Source organism: Macaca mulatta, chromosome 4 (assembly GCF_049350105.2).
Source record: "Macaca mulatta isolate MMU2019108-1 chromosome 4, T2T-MMU8v2.0, whole genome shotgun sequence".
NCBI lineage: Eukaryota > Metazoa > Chordata > Mammalia > Primates > Cercopithecidae > Macaca > Macaca mulatta.
Window position 1 is genome coordinate 137,659,538 of NC_133409.1, and position 19,741 is coordinate 137,679,278.

Here is a 19,741-nt window from a genome sequence, read left to right on the forward strand (position 1 = left end):
AAGGAATTAAAATTGGCTCAAACCACTGCTTCATTCTTTACTCAGGAGTCCAGAAAACTACAGGCTTGAGTGTGATTTTGAAAAGCAACGGTTAGTGTGCCAGCTCGAAATTCACCCTGCTTTATGAAACAGGAGTTGTAACCTAGAAACGTTTCCGTTTTGCCAGTGGATCCAATAGCACAGCCACTGAGGGACACAACAAGTGGAAGGGGCTTCACTTCTGCTTCTGGCGCTTTTCCTTCTTGCTTCTACTGTGTCACTGTCGGCACTTCTTTCTGCCAGGGAGGCGTGGGAGACCCAGTAGTGAGGGCGCTCTGGAGTTCTGCTAATGACCCAGGAGGCAGGTTTCCTCCAACTATCACCAGCACCCTCAGCAAGTGACTTCCTAGTGAGGTTCCCTGGCACCCTGGCACCTCAGCAAACTTCTCCACCCACACTCTCTTCAGTGAGATGTGAATCCCAGCCTTTGAGGAGGCGGGAAAAGGGCTCTTCCAAGTCCTTCTTCGGTTACTCTCTGTCTACAGGTAGCAGCTGCTCCCTACATCTGCCATTCCTGTATTATTAAGAGATGTCTTTGTCCCTCTTAGTAGTTAACTCCCTACTACTGGTCAGTAATCTTCATATTGAGTCTTCCTTGTTCAAATCACCGGTTTGCTTTCTTTCTCCTGAACAGATCCTAAACCCTGAATGACACCATAATTATTTGTAAGATTTTAAAAGACGATGTATATTTTCTTTTTTTTTTTTTTTTGAGACGGAGTCTCGCTCTGTCGCCCAGGCTGGAGTGCAGTGGCCGGATCTTGGCTCACTGCAAGCTCTGCCTCCCGGGTTTACGCCATTCTCCTGCCTCAGCCTCCCGAGTAGCTGGGACTACAGGCGCCCGCCACCTCGCCCGGCTAGTTTTTTGTATTTTTTAGTAGAGACGGGGTTTCACCTTGTTAGCCAGGATGGTCTCGATCTCCTGACCTCGTGATCCGCCCGTCTCGGCCTCCCAAAGTGCTGGGATTACAGGCTTGAGCCACCGCGCCCGGCCGACGATGTATATTTTCTAAATCACTAAGAAAATTAAAACCAAGAAATTACAGTCCATTTACGGACATCAGTGAGAAAGTATAAGACATGATTACAGAAGACTAAAGTCATTAATTAGCATAAATGAAACAGACAACCTATTAAAACCCAGACTCTCCAAATGGTTTGAAATACAAAATTCAACAAGATATGCTGTTTAAGAGACAACTAAAAATTATATATGAAAGTTGAAAATAAAAGGACAATTTATCATGCAAATATAAGCAAAGAAAGGAGATATTCTAAAAACAAAGCAAGTAAAATTCCAGGCAAAAAGCATAAACAAAACAAAAAGGATAGCTTTAGGCCATGAAGTCTTCCTTATGAATTGTATGTAACAGACACAAGTATTTATATACTAAATAACACTATTAAAATACACAAAGCAAAAGCTCTAGAGAAACAAATGAAATTGAGAGAAATAACTATAATCGGAGACTTTAAGAAAACACTATTATTCTAGGGTATCTATAACAACAATAAGAACATTAAATTTGAATAATTAAATTGGTTGAATAAACACACATTCACCTCTGTCCTATACAAACTAAATAAATCTTCATTTATAACATCCATATAACACTTTTTAAAGATGCTAGGCCCCCAAGCCTCAATAAACAGAAACTACATAAACTTTATTTTTTTCCACAAGGTAAAAATCCTACAACTAGGAAAAAAAATTTTTTTAAGCCAACCATACAGATATTTTGAAAGACTTAATTATTGAACCAGAAATTTAAAACACAATGATAAACTACTTAGAAAACAAGACTACTACATGTCAAAATGGCTGGGATGTGAATATATTTGAACTTAAGAGATAGTTCAAAAGCCTTCAACACATTCGTTTGTATACAAGCAAAAAATAAGCATCAGTCTCAAAAAGTTAGTCAAAAAAATCTACAGAAAATAAAATAAGCCTAAATTGAGAAATTAACATATTTTAAAACAAAATCCCAATCGATAAGCAAATCAAAACAAACACTAGTTTTCTGAACAGAAAAGGTGTATCCTTAACAAGTCTAGTCAAGTAAAAAGCGGTAGAATTAAGAGAAGGTAAATTTCCTAGAACTTAGAAATGGCAAAGTTAATAGAAAAGAGATTGCTATTAGAATTTTCTGCTAACAACAGATGTTTAAATGTAAACAAAATAAAAGTATTTCTTAAAAAGTATACATTACTTAAATTAAATAATAAACATAAAAGGAAAAATATATTTTAAAACAATTTTTAATTTAAAGTTGCTTAAATTTAAAAATAGATAACATAATAGTCACAAAAGAAACTGACAGTTACAAAGAAATTATTTCCAGAAAGCACTGTGAACTCAAAAGTTCTACAAGTACAGACTTTCAACCTTTCATGAACAAATCATTCCCATGTTATAATAGCTTAATGCACAGAAAAAGATATACAATTATCCTATTTAGAGAGCTAGCAAAATCCCAATGTCAACATACAATAACCAGGCTGGGCATGGAGGCTCACACCTGTAATCCCAGCATTTTGGGAGGCCAAGGTAGGTGGATCACCTGAAGTCAGGAATTCAAGACCAGCCTGGCCAACATAGCGAAACCCCATCCCTACTAAAAATACAAAAATTAGCCAGTTGTGGTGGCGCATGCCTGTAGTCCCAGCTACTCAGAAGGCTGAGGCAGAGAATCACTTGAACCCAGGAGGCGGAGGTTGCAGTGGGCCGAGATTGCACCACTGCACTCTAGCCTGGGTGATAGAGCAAGACTCCACTTAAAAAAAAAGTACAATAGCCCAAAAGACCAATCTCACTAATGTAAAAATGTAAATTTCCTAAATAAAAGATTAGTAAATCAAATTCAAATGCATTTCTAGGGAAGATGCATGGTTAGCCAACATTAAGTCTGCAATCACTGTAGTGTAGTTTTTCTTTGATTTCGTTTTTTATTAGACAACATTATGTCTTTAATATTTCAAAAAGGACTCTCCCTTGTGGTGGTTTCTTTCAGCTTTTTATCACATTTTATTTCTATCCCAAAGTTACCGAGACTTTAACATGCTTAACAAAATTTTAACAATAGCTTAATGAATGCCTTAATGACCAATACCTTAGTGAACAATACCAAGGTATTGAAGGTTATTTTTATTGTGATTATTTTTTAATAGAGACAGGGTCTCACTATGTTACCCAGGCTAATCTTGAACTCCTGAGCTCAAATGATCCTCCCACCTTGGCCTCCCAAAGTGCTAGGATTACAGGCATGACCCACCACCCCTGGCCTCAGTGTGAATGTTAAAATAGTAACCAAAATTGCTGTGTGGTGCTGGTAAAGAATCCTGGGCTTTACAGGATACTAACAAAGGATAACAGTGTGTCTGTTCACCATTTCAAGTGGCACTGCTACCTGGCAAACGCATATGCAGTTTACGATGCGCCAGTTTTGATATTTTGTAATTCTTGCCAATTTTTTTAGGCTATAAGTTTGTGCATTACTTCAAATTTTAAGAACAAAGTGAGCCTTTATTAATATTAGATCGACTTTTAAATCCATATGTCTACAAAAAATGCAAATAAACTATAAATCCTTTAAAACTTTTTAAAAATTAATCTACCTGATTCCAGGAATGCAAAGATGATTTAATGTGGGAAAATCTATTAATACAGCTCATCAGAACATCAAATGAGAAAAATTATATGAATGCTTTAATAGATGCCCGAATGGTATATTTTTTAAAGTTCCAGAGCCATTTCTAATTCAAACTCTTTAAAAATTAAAAAAGAGACACTATCTTTCAGATAAAGACTATCTAACTCCCAACAGCAAACTTAAAAGTAAAAACTATGGACATTCCCATTAAAATGAGGGAAAAAAAGTCTAACATCATTATTGTTATTTAACATTGTCCTAAACATTTCTGCTAACAAAACATGCAATAAAAGTGAAATAGAACTATCAGAAGAACCACTATCATTATTCACTGATGATACTGAAGTTTTTCCTAGAAAACCCAGAACTTACTGAAAAAAGTATTTGAATTAAGTGACTACATACCAGGAAAATATGAATTTATGGTCTGATAAGACTATTAAGAATACACCTATCATGCCTCTCCACATATCTCCACTACTATTACCTGGACCCTAGTTAGAATCACTATTATTTTTTTGTCTGGATGACTGCATCAGGCTCCTAAATGGACTGGTTTCCCTATTCCCAGCCTGGTGAGATCTTACACAGTTAAGGAGATAAAGTGATGTTTCTAAAACCAAATCTGATTATGTCATTCCTTTGCTTAGATCTTCTCATAGATTCTTATCATATTTAAAGTAAGATCCAAATTCCTTATTATAGCCTTATTTATGTGGCTCTATACAACCAGGCCTTACATACAGAAATGCCATTCTTGACACTCCAGCCACATAGTCCTTTTTGTTCCTCAAACATACAAAAGAGGCTTTGTTTGCTATTCACTCCACCTGGGATGCTCTTTCCTTGAATCTCACAAAGATGGCCCATTCTAAAATGTCAATCACATGTTATCTTAAATGTTACTTCTTTAAGAGGTCTCCTTGGCCATGCAGCTTATAGTGGTATGGTGTGGTACAGTGCAGTGGTATAGTGGTGAGCACAGCTGCCTTCCAAGAGGTCTCTTTGATCGTCCAGTCTAAAATAGCCAGTCATTCACTATCTCATAATCACCCTACTTTAATTTCCTCCACAGAATCTGAAACTCATGGTCTGATACTTTCCCTGTACATATTTAGTATCTCCTCCCCACTAATGTCACCTCCGTGACAGCAAGAACTCTGTCTTAATAACTGCTTATCTCCAACACTTAAGTAAGTGTCTGACACATAAGAATCACCAAATAAACATTTGGATTTTAATTGTCTGTTATTCTCAAAAGACTATAAGCTCTACTAAACAAGAACTAGGCCTATTTTGTTCGTTGTTCTCTCTCTAAAACTCTGGCACAGGGTATACATTCAATATCTGATGAATGAATGAATGAATGAATCCCTTCCCTTCCTATAGTTCCTAGTATTCTAAGACTGGGCAAATGTTTTTGGTCATCTCAAAACATTGCTGGCCTATAATGAGCTCATAGCCAACTGATACTGTACACTAAATTAATTTATATGAATTATTATAAAATTAAATCTCTCCACCTCTATCCATTCCCCAAATTCTACACTGATGTAACTGACTTCTTACGCTAAACATAGAGCTTTAAGTTTGATGGCCTTCTTGAAATTAACTTTTAAAATGCCTTTGTCAAAAAATACTTACAAGAAAATAATAGGTCAAGGAAAATTAAATATTTTAAGCCCTGACCCATAAATTATTTAAGTAGCTGGAGGAGAAGAAACCTTCTTTAAAGTGATATTTAAAAAAAATTTGAGGTACTAAAAAGTTAATCTAACTCGTCAGTGTACACAGAAATGACCATTCTTTGCTGAAACTAACAAAGCCACAAAGAACTGCCTCTTAAGTGTTTAAGATACTGCATCACCATTTTGATTACCCAAGAGTTACTCATTAAATATGACACAGAGTACATAGCTGCTGGTTTGCGGGCACTCTTAAGTATCTAATTACTTAAAACAAAAGGCTACATTCTCAATTTTTTATATTTTGTTTTTATTTAAGAGTTACTCACAGGCAGCACTTTAAAATTAGGCTTTTTAAATTAAAGGCCAAAACTAAAAAAGTTTGCAAATATGACATTGCTAAAAGAATGACAGCCTTAATAATTTAAACTCTAAAATGTCCGTCCTGTGGAGTTAAGGTCTTTATACACAGAATGTGTAAGATCGATATCATTTAAAATAAACAACCAAAAAACCACAGATGGTGGGTAAATTTGTCAATGAAGATAAGCATCAGTTTCAGCCTTCTAGAGTATGAAAACCGGCAATTAATCCTGTGACAGAATATAAACTGTACTTCAGAACTTTGACTTTAAAGTCTCTTTCTCCAGCAGCAAATCAGCGTATCTATGTTGAAGTTCCTTTTCTCTTTCTTGTTGTCGCTGAACATCTTCTTTTAGACACTTAAAGAAACAAAAATATTAAGTAATTCTTTTAGATGTAACTATATTGAAAAAAATCTACAGTACTTTACTATCTTAAAAACCAGCTGAGTTAAATCATGATTCTTAAGAGGTAAAAATTTCTCAAAGAGAAACAAACGTATCAAATACTTTTGCTATAAAACCAGTATCACAGCCATTCTTTGATTTGGTCATATGAAATCCTGCTGCTACTTCAAATAAACAAACCACTACTGTCTTATCAGTACCCACAAATGCACTTCAAGAAGCCCTGGCTGCCCTTTAGCTGGACAGGAGCTATTATGCACATTTGGGAGATAAATTGAATCCAAATCCGGTCAAAGGAATTTGATGGTTTGGAAGGACTAGCTATGTTCCCAGCCACCTAAGTTATAAAACAGAAAGATATTGGTTTAGTTTCCCCTCACAGAGCTACACGAATGGGATGTGATCAAGTTTCAAGGGGACAAATTACAAGGGCTAAGTATTCCATTTCACAGTGTATCTACGTATGAAACAGAACATGAGTAAAGGAAGGCCTTTGTATCTACAACTTGCCTAGTCTATCCATCTACACAGAGGCAATTCTAGATTAAAGTCAAACACTTTAGGCTCTCATTTTTAAAAGCCTGACACTACCAACTTCAGAGACAGCCTACATAGGAGAAGTAAAAGAGGACAGCCCTGATAATTCTTTGCAGCACTCTTTTAAAGCAACGCTTCAATATATAACGTTACCTCTAGCCTCCGGGGAATAGCAGAATCTTCATGTTTCTTGAGTTCTTCAAAAGTGCGTAACTCCAAGTGAGCCTGTTCAATTTGGTCCCATAAGTCATTCAACTGTTTCATGAGCCCCATAGCACGAGACTGGTAACCCCCAAGCAAAATTTTCATCTTCTTTTCCATCTTTGCAGCTCTCTTGGCTTCTGTCGTCATGTGACCCCTGTTTATCTGGAGAGCAGGGGAAGATCACATCAGCATACATGAGAAAAGTAGGCTATTAAATAAAGGGCTAAAAAGGTACCATTCGTTCATGCATGTGCCTCAAAGCAAAAATACACTAGAACTCCTTATAGCTCAACTACTGTAAAAAAAAAAAAAAAAAAATCAAGCTTAAGAAGGATTTATCTTGCACCTAAAGGGTTTTATAGGTGAGTACCAAATAATCTATAATCTATTTATAATAATTTGACCCATGACTGAACCTCAAAGCGGGCTTGAATGTCACAGTAGGGGAAAAACTAATGCCTACTTTCTGAAAATGACTTCTGCTATCATTCAACGTATTTATTTTGGGACTAGCTACAAGCTATCTTCATCATCTATATCCCAAAAATGTACTTCTGGGAGTCTGTTCACACATCAAGACCCCAACTTTTACAGTTTCCATCCCAGGGCCTGCATCCTAAATCTCCTGGCTCTGGGAGCTGAGGGATCTAGTGCAAGTCTTCCTAGATCACTACATCCCTAGAACAAAGAGATACTTTTAATCAAGCATGCAAGTACTTTCACAGACTGCACCCGTTGGGGGCAGTGCAGAGAAGGAGCCAAAAACATGAAGCTCCACATTTCTCCCTGGAAGGGGCTCATGGCACAGTCTTCCAGTGGCTACTTGACAGCCTGGCTTTTAACGTGCATGGGGAGTTAATGGGACAGTGGAGTTTTTGCAAAAGTAGCCTTCTGGCAGCCTAAGCAGCAGCTGGACACTTTCCAAGCCTTTCCCCCTAGTCTGCCCCAGCAGTAACTCTAGGCCTACCAATTCCTCCTAGGAGTTTATCCACACATCAAATGCCTCAATTTGCACAGCATCTACCCAAAGGACTATATCCTAAATCTCCTAGATCTGGTAATGGAAGAGACTAAGCATATGCATGTCTCTCTAGATCAGAAAACAAGGAGGTGGTTTTAAACAGGTGTGCAAATACTTTCTAGGGCTACACTCTCTGGGAGCAGTGAAGAAAAGAGTCTGGAACATGCAGCTCTCATTTTCTCTCCAGAAAGGGTTTATAACCACATACTCTTCCAGTGGCTACTTGACAGCCTGGCCTCTAACTTGCATCAGAGAGCTAATGCGGGAGATAAACAGTACCCCTCAGGCAGCCTGAGCAGGAACTTGGCATATCCTGAGCCTTTCCCCCAGCACATCCCACTGATAATTCCAGGCCTACTCATTCTTCCTAAAAGGAGTTTGTCTACAGACTGCGTGCCACACTTTTACAGCTCCACACAGACAAGGGACTGTACCCTTCACAACCTAAGCTCTGGAAAGTGACAGGGCTTTGCATTCCTGAATCTCCCTAAACCACAGAAAACAGAGGTGGACATACTACGAGCCCACTTCCAGCAGATTATCTCACCAGGATCACAGAGTGCAGCCACAACACAAGTATAGGCATTTGCCACAGAGACGGCTTAGTGTAGAGAGAGTGGAAGAATCAAGCACTTATCTTCAACATGATGACAGAAGGAACTAGGACACATACCCAACACCTCAACCTTCCCAGCTACATCGAAGCATCTGGCTTCTACCTGACTGATTACAGGGTATTGATGGAATATAGTACCAAGAATAGAGACAGCAGTCTGAACAAATACAAAGATTTAAAGGGTATCTTAAAATATCTAGCTGGATGGATTGGCAAGATCCTTCTGCTACACAAGGCCAGTCTAAGAAGTCTGAGAGAGGCAGTTGTCTCATGTAACGCACAGAAACCAACATAGAGACAGCCAAGAACAATTAAGAAATAGGAAAATATATTCCCCAAAAAAAAAAAAAAAGAAACAAAATAAAGCAATAAAAACCAACCCAAGTGAACTGGAGATATATGATTTACCCAACAGGAAATTCCAAATAATGGTCACAAAGATGCTCACCGAGGTCAAGTGAGCAATGCAAGAACAAACTGAGAACTTCCACAAAGAGACAGAAAGTATTAAAAAGTACCAATGAGAAAACATAGATCTGAAAACTACTAAAACTGAACTGAAAAATTCAATATGGGGGTTCGACAGCAGACTAGTTTAAGCAGACGAAAGGATCAGTAAACTAGAAGACCGGTCACTGGAAATCATCTAACCTCAGGAGCAAAAAGAAAAAATAATGAAAAAGAATGACCTAAGAGACTTATGGGACACCATCATGGAGAACAACTTATGCATTATCAGGTGCCAGAAGGAGAAAAGAACAAGTAACATATTCAAAGAAATAATGGCAGAAAACTTCCCAAGCCTGGGGAAGGAAATGGAAAGCCAGATCCAGGAAGCCCAAAAGACACCAAATAAGATAAATTCAAAGAGACCCACCAAGACACATCACAATTAAAATGTCAAAAACTAATGGCAGAGTATTGAAAACCGCAAGAAAAAAGCATATCACCATGTATAAAGGAACCTCCATAAGACTATCAGAGAATTTCTCAGCAGAAACCTTACAGGCCAGAAGGGAGTGGGATGATATATTTAAAAATGAAAAAGAAAAGAAAGAGAAGGAAAGGAAAGGGAAAGGGAAAAGAAGAGAGAAGAAAAAGAAAGAGAAGAAAGAGAGAGCAAGAGAAACTGCTAACCAAGAATACTATACCCAGCAATCCTGTATTTCAAAACCAAATGGATGATAAAGACTTTCTCAGTCAGAACTGACTTTATCACCACTAGACCTGCCTTACAGGAAATGCTAAAAGGAGTTCTTCAAGCTGAAGGAAGAAAACACTTATTAGTAACATGAAAATATATTAAAGTACAAAACTTGTTTTTTGTTTATTTTGGATATTAACCCCTTATCCAGGCTGGGCGTGGTATGTACGTTGTCATATCCAAACATTCTAATACTCTAATGGCAGTGAGTAAATCAATTATATCTCTAGTATAAAGGTTAAAAGGCAAAACTATTAACAACTAAAGTGCAACAATTTGTTAAGGGAATATTATATAAAAATTTTAAGTATAACATCAGAAACATAAAATATGGGAGAAAGGGGTGTAAAAGTGCATAGTTTGTATATGCAATTGAAATTAAGTTATCAACTTAAAATACCCTGTTATATAAGCTCTTTTATGTAAGCCTCAAGCTAACCACAAAGCAAAACTCTGTAACAGACAGACAAGAGATAAAAAGATAAAATCCAAAGCATACCACTACAGAAAGCCATTAAGACACACACACACACACACACACACACACACACACACACACACACACGAGGAGGAATAGAACAAAGGATCTATAAACAGAAAACAATTGGCACTGGTTAAGTCCCTCACCTATTAATAATTACTCTGTAAATGGATTAAATTCCCCAATCAAAAGGCATAGAGTGGGCCAGGCACGGCGGCTCACGCCTGTAATCCCAGCACTTTGGGAGGCTGAGGCAGGCGCGTCATGAGGTCAAGAAATCAAGACCATTCTGGCCAACATAGTGAAACCCCGTCTGTACTAAAAATACAAAAATTATCCGGGCACGGTGGCAGGCGCCTGTAGTCCCAGCTACTCGGGAGGCTGAAGCAGGAGAATCGCTTGAACCCAGGAGGCAGAGGTTGCAGTGAGCCCAGATCGCGCCACTGCACTCCCGTCTGGCAACAGAGCAAGACTCCATCTCAAAAAAATAAAAGGCATAGTGGCTATTAATAAAAAGAACAAGAACTTTTTAATCAATAAAAAGAACAAGACCTCACAAAGTGCTGGGATTACAGATGTGAGCCACCACGCCCCAGCCTGGATAAGGGGTTAATATCCAAAATATCCAAAAAACAAACAAACAAAAAAGCTCAAACTACTCAATAAAAAAACAAGTAACCCTATTTTTTAAATGGGGAAAGGACCTGAATAGACATTTCTCAAAAGACGACATACAAGTGGTCAACAGGTACATGAAAAAAAAAGCTTAATATCTCTAATCATCAGAGAAATGCAAATCAAAACCACAATAAGGTATTACCTTACACCTGTTAGACTGGTTATTTTAAAAAATGAAAAACAGTATGCGTTGGCAAGAGATGTGGAGAAAAGGGAACCCCTGTTCACTGTTGGTGGTATTGTAAATTAGTACAGCCATTACGGAAAACAGTACGGAGGTTCCTCAAAAAACTGAAAACAGAATTATCATTCAATCCAGCCATTCCACTTCTGGGTATATATATCCAAAGGAATTGAAATCAGTATGTCAAAGAGATGTCTGCACTTTCATGTTAATTACAGCATTATCCACAACAGCCAAGATATGGATTTTTAAAATATGGTATACACATACAGTGAATACTAGTCAGTCTTTAAAAAACAGGAAATCCTGTCATTTGCAACAACAGATGGACACAGAGGACATTCTGCTAACTACTATGAGCCAGGCACAGAAAGCCAAATACCATATGATGTAACTTGTATATGGAATCTAGAAACATTAATCTCATAAAAGCAGAGAGTACAATGGTGGCTACCATAGGATAGTGCAGTAAAGAGTAGACAGGGAAAGGGGAGATGTTGGTCAAAGGTACAAAGTTTCAGTTAGACAGGAAGAACAGGTTCTGGTGATCTATTACACAGCATGGTAATCACAGAATCATGTTTATTTCAAAATAGCTAAAATAAGGGATTTTTAGGCTGGGCATGGTGGCTCACGCCTATAATCCCAACATTTTGGGAGGCTGAGGTGGACAGATCACTTGAGGTTAGGAGTTCACGACCAGCCCTGCCAACATGGTGAAACCCCATCTCTACTAAAAATACAAAAATGAGCCAGGCAAGGTAGCACATGCCTGTAGTCCCAGCTACTCCGGAGGCTGAGGTGGGAGAATCGCTTGAACCCAGGAGGCAGAGGTTGCAGTGAACCTAGATCACACCACTGCACTCCAGCCTGGATGACAGAGCAAGCCTTCATTTAAAAAAAAAAAAAAAAAAAAGATTTTAAATTTTCTCTCCACAAAGAAATGTTATATATTTGAGGGGATTAATATGTTAATTAGCTGATTTAATCACTTCACATACGTGTATGGAAAAATCACATCTTACTCGATAAATATATGCAATTATTATATGTTAATTAAAATAGAACTTTAAAAAATGCACCCAGGTGCAGTGGCTCATGCCTGTAATCCCAGCACTTTGGGAGGCCATGGCGGGCAGATCACCTGAGGTCAGGAGTTCGAGACCAGCCTGGCCAACATGGCAAAACCCCAACTCTACTAAAAATACAAAATTTAGCCAGGCATGGTGGCACACACCTGTAGTAGTCCCAGCTACTCGGGAGGCTGAGACAGAAGAATCACTTAAACCCAGGAGGCAGGGGTTGCAATGAGCCAAGATCAGGCCACTGCACTCCAGCCTGAGCAACAGAGCAAGATTCCATCTCAAAAAAAAAAAAAAAAAATCAAAGTCAAATAAGCCCATGGGAGGTGGAGGCAGAGGAGTAACACTGCATGTATGTGCCTTACAAACATGAGATGGATCTAAAATTAATTTAAATGAAGAAGTTCCTTTAAAACCATTCATTTCTTCAGATTTTTATAAAAGTTAAGCTTTTATTCCTCTGCAATTTACTTGAACAATAAATTCATGAAAACTGTTCATGTCCTTTATAAATGAACCTCTGATAAATCAAACCATGTTCCATGGCAATGATTATATGTCTCCTAAGGGAGCCAGGATATACTGGTTGAGGGCAGGCAGCACAATACAGTGGGGTAAGAGTGAGTCACTCATACAACCCAGCACTGCGGCCTAGCTGTTTTGAGCTGATGCAAGTTATTTAACCTATGTGTCTCCATTTCTCCATCAGTAAAATGGCAGTCATTGCTACAAGTTATGAAGCTTAAATAAGATCATAGACATAAAAAGCCTCAGTTGCCCAGTGCCTGGCAAGAATAAACAGTCAACAAATGTCAGGTCTGATTATGATGATTATTTTCCAGATACTAACAGTTCAAACATTTTGCTCTTTTCCCTAATAACTAAGGGGTAAAAGGATGAGGCTTTAAAAACTTCATTAAAATTCCAACTTCAATATAAGTCTACATGGACCCTTTCCTGGAAACACAGCAAGGAAAAACAGTTGGTCCTTCTTTTAAGTGAGGAGTTTGCCCCTTGTGGACCACAAGACCAAATAACACACACTGGACCTCTGTCCTACAGTGTAAAAATAGTGTTAGAACATGGACTCGCGGTGCTTCCCAACTCTATGGGAAGACTTTCTAACCCTGAAGTTCAAATAAGGTGAAGGAAGTATCTAAGTATTTGATCCAAGAATTGCACTCCTAGCATTTCCCAAGAGAAATGAAAACATGTCCACACGAAAACCTGTACACAAATGTTCATAGCAACATTATTCATAATAGGTAAAAGCTGAAGCAACCCAAATATCCATCAACTGACAAATGGATAAACAAACTGTGGTATTATCCACACAATGAAATGGTACTCAGCCAGAAAAAGAAATACTAATATATGCTACCACATGGATGAACTCTGAAAACATTATGTTAAATGAAAGAAGCCCATCACAAAAGACCCATCACATATTATATGATTCCACTTATGTGAAATATCCAAAACAGACAAATCTACAGATACAAAAAGTAGATTAATGGTTGCCTAGGGGTGGGCAGGTTGGGGGGAATGGGGAGTAACTGCTGATAAAGAATCTGTTTCTGAGGTGATGAAAATGTTCTAATAATAGTTGCACAACTATGTGAATTTACTAAAAGCCACTGAACTACACACTTTAAATGGTCTTCACTTTATGGTATGTAATTTATATCTCAGTAAGGATATTATAAACATAAGGTGTACAGGGAACAGAAACACTACCTCCACAGGAGAAAAAAAAAAAAAAATCCTCATCTTCAATTCTTCTGTACAGTAAATGCAAAAATATTTTTCCCCAGAAATCAAAAGCAGTACTTTCTGAGTATAAGTTCTAGAAAGGTGGTAGTGGGATGGATTTAGAGTTAAAAAAAAAAAAAAAAACTTCTGCCAGCCACATAAATTTTATGACACCATTAAGGGGAGAAGATGATAATTCGTACTCACTCTTTTCCACTTCAAATATTTCTGGAGTATGTCTTTTTAAGCCAGTGGTTTTCAACCACAGCTAAACTCACCAGTGCCCTAACTCAAGAGACTCTGATTTAAATGGCCTCAGATCTTTGTGTCCTTAAAAGCTCCCGTAAGATTCTAACAGGCAATTAGGATGTCAAACTCTGTTTCAGCCAGAGTCATTACAGAAGCTAGGTATCAGTTGTTTTCTCAACTATATCTACCAAAAAGTCCTCATTTCCGATAACATATGAGCAACTAAATCCATCAAGTTATACTCAAGTTCCTTATTCTATAATTTAACATGTTCAGCCAGGCAACAGTGGTTCACGCCTGTAATCCTAGCACTTTGGGAGGCCAAGGCAGGTGGATTGCTTAGAGCCCAGGAGTTCGAGACCGACCTGGACAACACAGTGAAACACTGTCTTTCAAAAAATATATAAATTAGCCAGACATAGTGTCGCATGCCTGTGGTTCTAGCTACTTGGGAGACTGAGGCAGGAATCACCCAAGCCTGGGAAGTTGGAGGCAGCAGTGAGCCATGATCACGTCACTGCACTCCAGCCTGGTCAACAGAGCAAGACCCTATCTCCAAAAAAGAAAAACAACTCAGCATGTTCTAAGAATACCCATTATTACATACTCCAATCATATCTGGATTCAAACACACATTCCAAAACCTTAAGAGCAAATAATTTCAAATTAATACATACAATGCTTTTTAAAAATTAGTCATATGAATTAATATTTTCATTCATTAAGATAACTCAATTATCTATACACTGTGCTCTGTGGATAGTCCATTTCCAGTTTGGTGTAAGAGCATAACATCCATACTCAGAAACTGCTTAATTAGTCATCAAGGTACATTTAGTATTATCAGTACCCTGTATCTTGGAACTACCTCACCTCATCCAGTGGAGTCACTTATTATTCTCAAACCATCAGAGATTTTAAAACTTCAAAGTTGTTAGCTTTCATTTAATGCCATTTTATTTCATTTAATGCCATTTATTTCACAATCATTTTATTTCATTTAGCTCAAGCTTTGTAAGTCTTCTGGCTCAAATATTGTGCTAAAGTTCCAAGCAAATATGAACATAAGTTGTACAAAAATTAAGCACAGAAAAAAATTAATTTAGCCAAATAACTATATAGCCATTAAACATATAAAGAAGAAATGGAATACAGCTTTTAATATTCAAGTTGAACTTAGTTATCTTACGTCTGTCATTTGATTATTAAAACATGAAGGAAGATATCTGCATGCTTTGTAAAATGCTCAACCTATGATTGCTCAATATGCTTTAAGGAAAAATCCTAATCTACAGTTTCTGGTCTTTTTCGAGCCAATAAACCTCACGCATGAAATGTACATGCATACAGGGACAGGACTAGCTTAAATCAGCCCAGCTCCTCCCAACACCCATCCACACACAGAAACAACACTGAGGTGCAAGACAGCACAAAATTTTATTTCCTAAAATTCAAATAAAAAGGAAAAATCAGACTCAGATTTAACCAGATTCAGATTTCTAAATTAGTTTTTTAAAACAAGCACTAGCAACTGCCCTGATGGACACCTTGCTTTAGAAGCCACCACACTGTGCTTTAAATATGTACTGGCACAAAATTTCTAATAGTCTTAAATAAAATGAAGTTCACTGTCACTAATAGGAATTTAAAGTAGACCAACACTGGATACAATTAAAGCTGACTTGATCAAATATGAAAGGGTAAACTTCAATTCAAAGAAAGAAGTTAAGAATATATCCACATACAAATCGGTAGGAAGACCAAGCTGACAAATTTTACGCATCATAATTCTATTTCATAATACAGTATCTAAAATTTGCTTCAAATTTGCTTCAAAGTAATAGTGGAAGGGGGGATAATAGGGGAAACAAGAGTGGCTATGATTGATGACTGTCATAGCCGGGTGAGAATACATGAAGATTCATTACACCAGTATACTTTGGGGTACATTTGAAAATTCTTGCAACAAAAGAAATTTTTTTTTTTTTTTTTTTGAGACGGAGTCTCGCTCTGTTAGCAGGCTGGAGTGCAGTGGTGGGATCTTGGCTCACTGCAAGCTCCACCTCCGGGCTTCATGCCATTCTCCTGCCTCAGCCTCCCAAGTAGCTGGCTACAGGCACCCGCCACCACACCCGGCTAATTTTTTTAAATATTTTTAGTAGAGACAGGGTTTCACCGTGTTAGCCATGATGGTCTCAATCTCCTGACCTTGTGATCCGCCCACCTTGGTCTCTCAAAGTGCTGGGATTACAGGCATGAGCCACCACGCCCGGCCAAAAGATATTTTAAAAGTCAAATTCAATACTGTATCTACTCTAAAGGCTACTTTCTCAAGACCATACATCACAAACCATGAAACATCAATGTAATGAAATATAACGAGACATTAAAATTTACAAGTATGTCAACTATTTCAACACACCAAAATGTATACATGAAATGTTAGATTAAAATCCACAATGATGTAAAAATCTATTTACACTAACCAAAATCTGAGTTTTAAGCCTCACTCAGTACAATCTCTCTCCTAAAATCAGCCCATGTCTCGAATTTCAGACTTTCCTCAAAATTTACAGAATATAAAAACTTAGCCACCTGATTGTTTAAAGTGAGGTTAGTTCCTAATACCTCATAGTATCAAACCAAGTATGATCCAATTAGGAAACTCTAAGGGTGATATAGATTTGAAGAGACATGGGAGAATTCCCATTTACTAAAACCTGCTATTCGCTAATCACACAGTATCTCATTTAATCTTACATTATCTCAAACTCACACTTCCATCAAACAAAAACGATTACTCAGCCGGGCACGGCTGGCTCACACCTGTAATCCCAGCACTCTGGGAGGCCAAGGTGGGTGGATCACTTGAGGTCAGGAATTCAAGACCAGCCTGACCAATATGTTGAAACTCGTCTCAACTAAAATACCAAAATTAGCCAAGCGTGGTGGCAGGCGTCTGTCATCTCAGCTACTTGGGAGGCTGAGGCAAGAGAACTGCCTGACCCCTGGAGGCAGAGGTTGCAGTGAGCCGCGATCGTGCCATAGAACTCCAGCCTAGGCAACAGGAGCAAAACTCCATCTCAAAAAAAAAAAAAAAAACTATTACCCAATTTTACAGATAAGGAAATATAAGACCCAGAGAGGTTAAGTAGGGCACAACTGCTGGCATCATCACCGAGTGGCTCTGTGGCTTGCCCTAGGCCACAGCCACCAGGGGATGATGGAATGCAGCTGGGCCCCACTTAAAGTCCAATACATTTGCCACACCACTGCTAATAAACCGAATGTCCTCCTTGGCTCAGCCCCTGAAATGCAAACATGCCTGAAAAAATTTAAGCTGTGGAACTGAACAGCTTAAATGCCATCAGACAGCTCCCCGAAAAAGAAATTATTCTAGACACATGTAAACAAGAAATAAGACCTTAATTAGCGATTCTGCCCATCATTCTTTCCCTGATTTAGACTCTCACCTATATGTACCCACTTATAAGAATTTTGACACCTGAGAAGTTTTTCCTTTCCTCAGTTTGTATTTTAAAATTCTAAATTCTTTTATTAACAAGCTATAAAACTATAAGAAAACAAACATCTCTCAAAAAAATGTATAGAAAAAAGGTTGCATTTACCACTTTTTTACAAGTAGGGTGGAATATAACTAGTGTTTAATCATATTTACAACTATTAAATGAAAAATGTAGAATATGATGATCCCAGTTTAGTTTTAAACACCTTCATCCAAACATTAAAAAAAAAAAAAAAGATATATGGAAGTATGTGGGGGAGTGTGTGCATATATGCACTACAATGTTTACGGTGATTATGTCTGGATAGTAGGTTCCTTTTCTTCTTTATGTTTTCTATTTCTTTTAAAACTTCTACAAAGCACAGGTATTATTTATAGAAAGACGCCTAGAAATGTTATTTTTTGAAATGCATAGAAGAGAAACTGTCTAAAAAAGACTGGCCAGAGACCAATGGAAAACTGATGGTCCCCAGGAGATGAATCAGTGGAACCTAAGTGTTTCCTCGGGTCATTACAAAAGGGAGCTGTATGGGACTTATAAAAGTGTAATTGTTACTTTCAAGCTCACTAAGTTTGTTAAGGTTACTAAGCTTAAGTAATTCCAAAATAAACACATTATCCTTGGGTCTCCAATACTGTCTTCAGTAAAAGTCCGTTACAGTGAGCTTCAGAAACATTAAGAGCACCCCTCACTGAAACTCTTGCTTGGGGGCCCAGAATATAACCTTATCCCACTGGAAAAACAGGTTTAAGGATACCCAAAATAAATACACAGTCAATGGGAGCTCCACTTGCCAGTCCATCATTCAGCAATATGATCCCATATAATAGTCAAGATGTGGTTCAATCACCAAAACGTTTGCAAACAACAGGAGTCCATGAGTGATTCTCCTTTAATCTCTATACCACTTACCAGCATTTTTATCAGTGAACCTACTCTACTCTGATGAGATGCAGGTCCAAGAAAGTAATTATTGTTTGCATCTATGAGTTAGCAACCATCAGACTGCATCCCTGAAAAGTACGCTAACCAGGAAGGCAAAACCTTACTAAAAACCTTTCCAAGGACAGTAATACACGAACAAAGCAATACAAGAGCACTTTACATCCGCATACATTAGGAAGTGAAACACGTCAACTGCATAAAACAAATTCAATTCATGTTGAGGCATAACAGAAGCAACCTGGTTATATCAAGATCTCTGGTCCAGCTCATAAAGTTCTTACCAGAGACAACTACGAAATCCGTCAGTGCCTTTAAGGGTCATGGCAGAGAACAGAATTTGGGAAACAGAGAGTATTCCAAAGTACTGTGAACTCCTCTCCTGTACCACAGGTCACTTCCCCCACCCCTACACAAGGCAACATAAGCATAAACCTGCTGATATCTGACAACATATAGCCCTCTACCCAGAACTGTCTACTAACTAAATCCTTGCCCTAAGTTTTCCCTCTTTAAAGTATTAAGGAAATTTTTTCCTGTGTAAAAATATCTGACTTTATAATGAAAATCACTGAGAAAATGAGATCTACTGTGCAGCCAATTTTGTAGAAATATAACCTTCAGACAAGTCAGGGGTCCCCATAAGAGCTACAAATACACTGAAAAGGATTTTAAGTGTGTTATCTGTGTTTTTTAAGTTACTTTACTTCTAAGAAGTCAATGTTATATAATATTTCTTGACTACAGTTGACTGTGCCAGTAAATTACAGGGAGAAGTAGTATTACTTCTGGACCTACTTTCTATCTCTAAGGAAAGCCTTTCCATTTTTATAGCTAACATGACAAAATCCACTTTTCAGCCAAACTTCCTCAACACAGCAGTTTAGATACTATTTCAAATACTATTAAATTTAATGGCAGGCCTAAATTCAGACTTCTCATTTCACTTTTGCACCTACTGGAAATTATTTCACTCAAAATAATTATGTCTTCAGATGATTTCCTATTTCCACTTAAAGTAGAAACAAATTAGAACACTTCAAATTCTATTTGCACTTCCCAAATACAGTAATGACTCATTTATCTGGCATCATCAGAAAATGAGGTTCTCCACATT

At 37.8% G+C, this 19,741-nt stretch overlaps 1 protein-coding gene across 1 annotated transcript in view; it reads right to left on the reverse strand.

Annotated features, from left to right (window-relative positions):
* Nucleotides 1-5,701: 5,701 nt before the first annotated feature.
* The window catches only part of CDC5L (cell division cycle 5 like), a 64,960-nt gene continuing 50,920 nt past the window's right edge, over nucleotides 5,702-19,741 (reverse strand). The window contains 2 exon segments of the mRNA NM_001261272.1: nucleotides 5,702-6,099; nucleotides 6,838-7,050. Coding sequence (NP_001248201.1) covers nucleotides 5,995-6,099; nucleotides 6,838-7,050 — 318 coding nt within the window. The 3' untranslated portion in view covers nucleotides 5,702-5,994.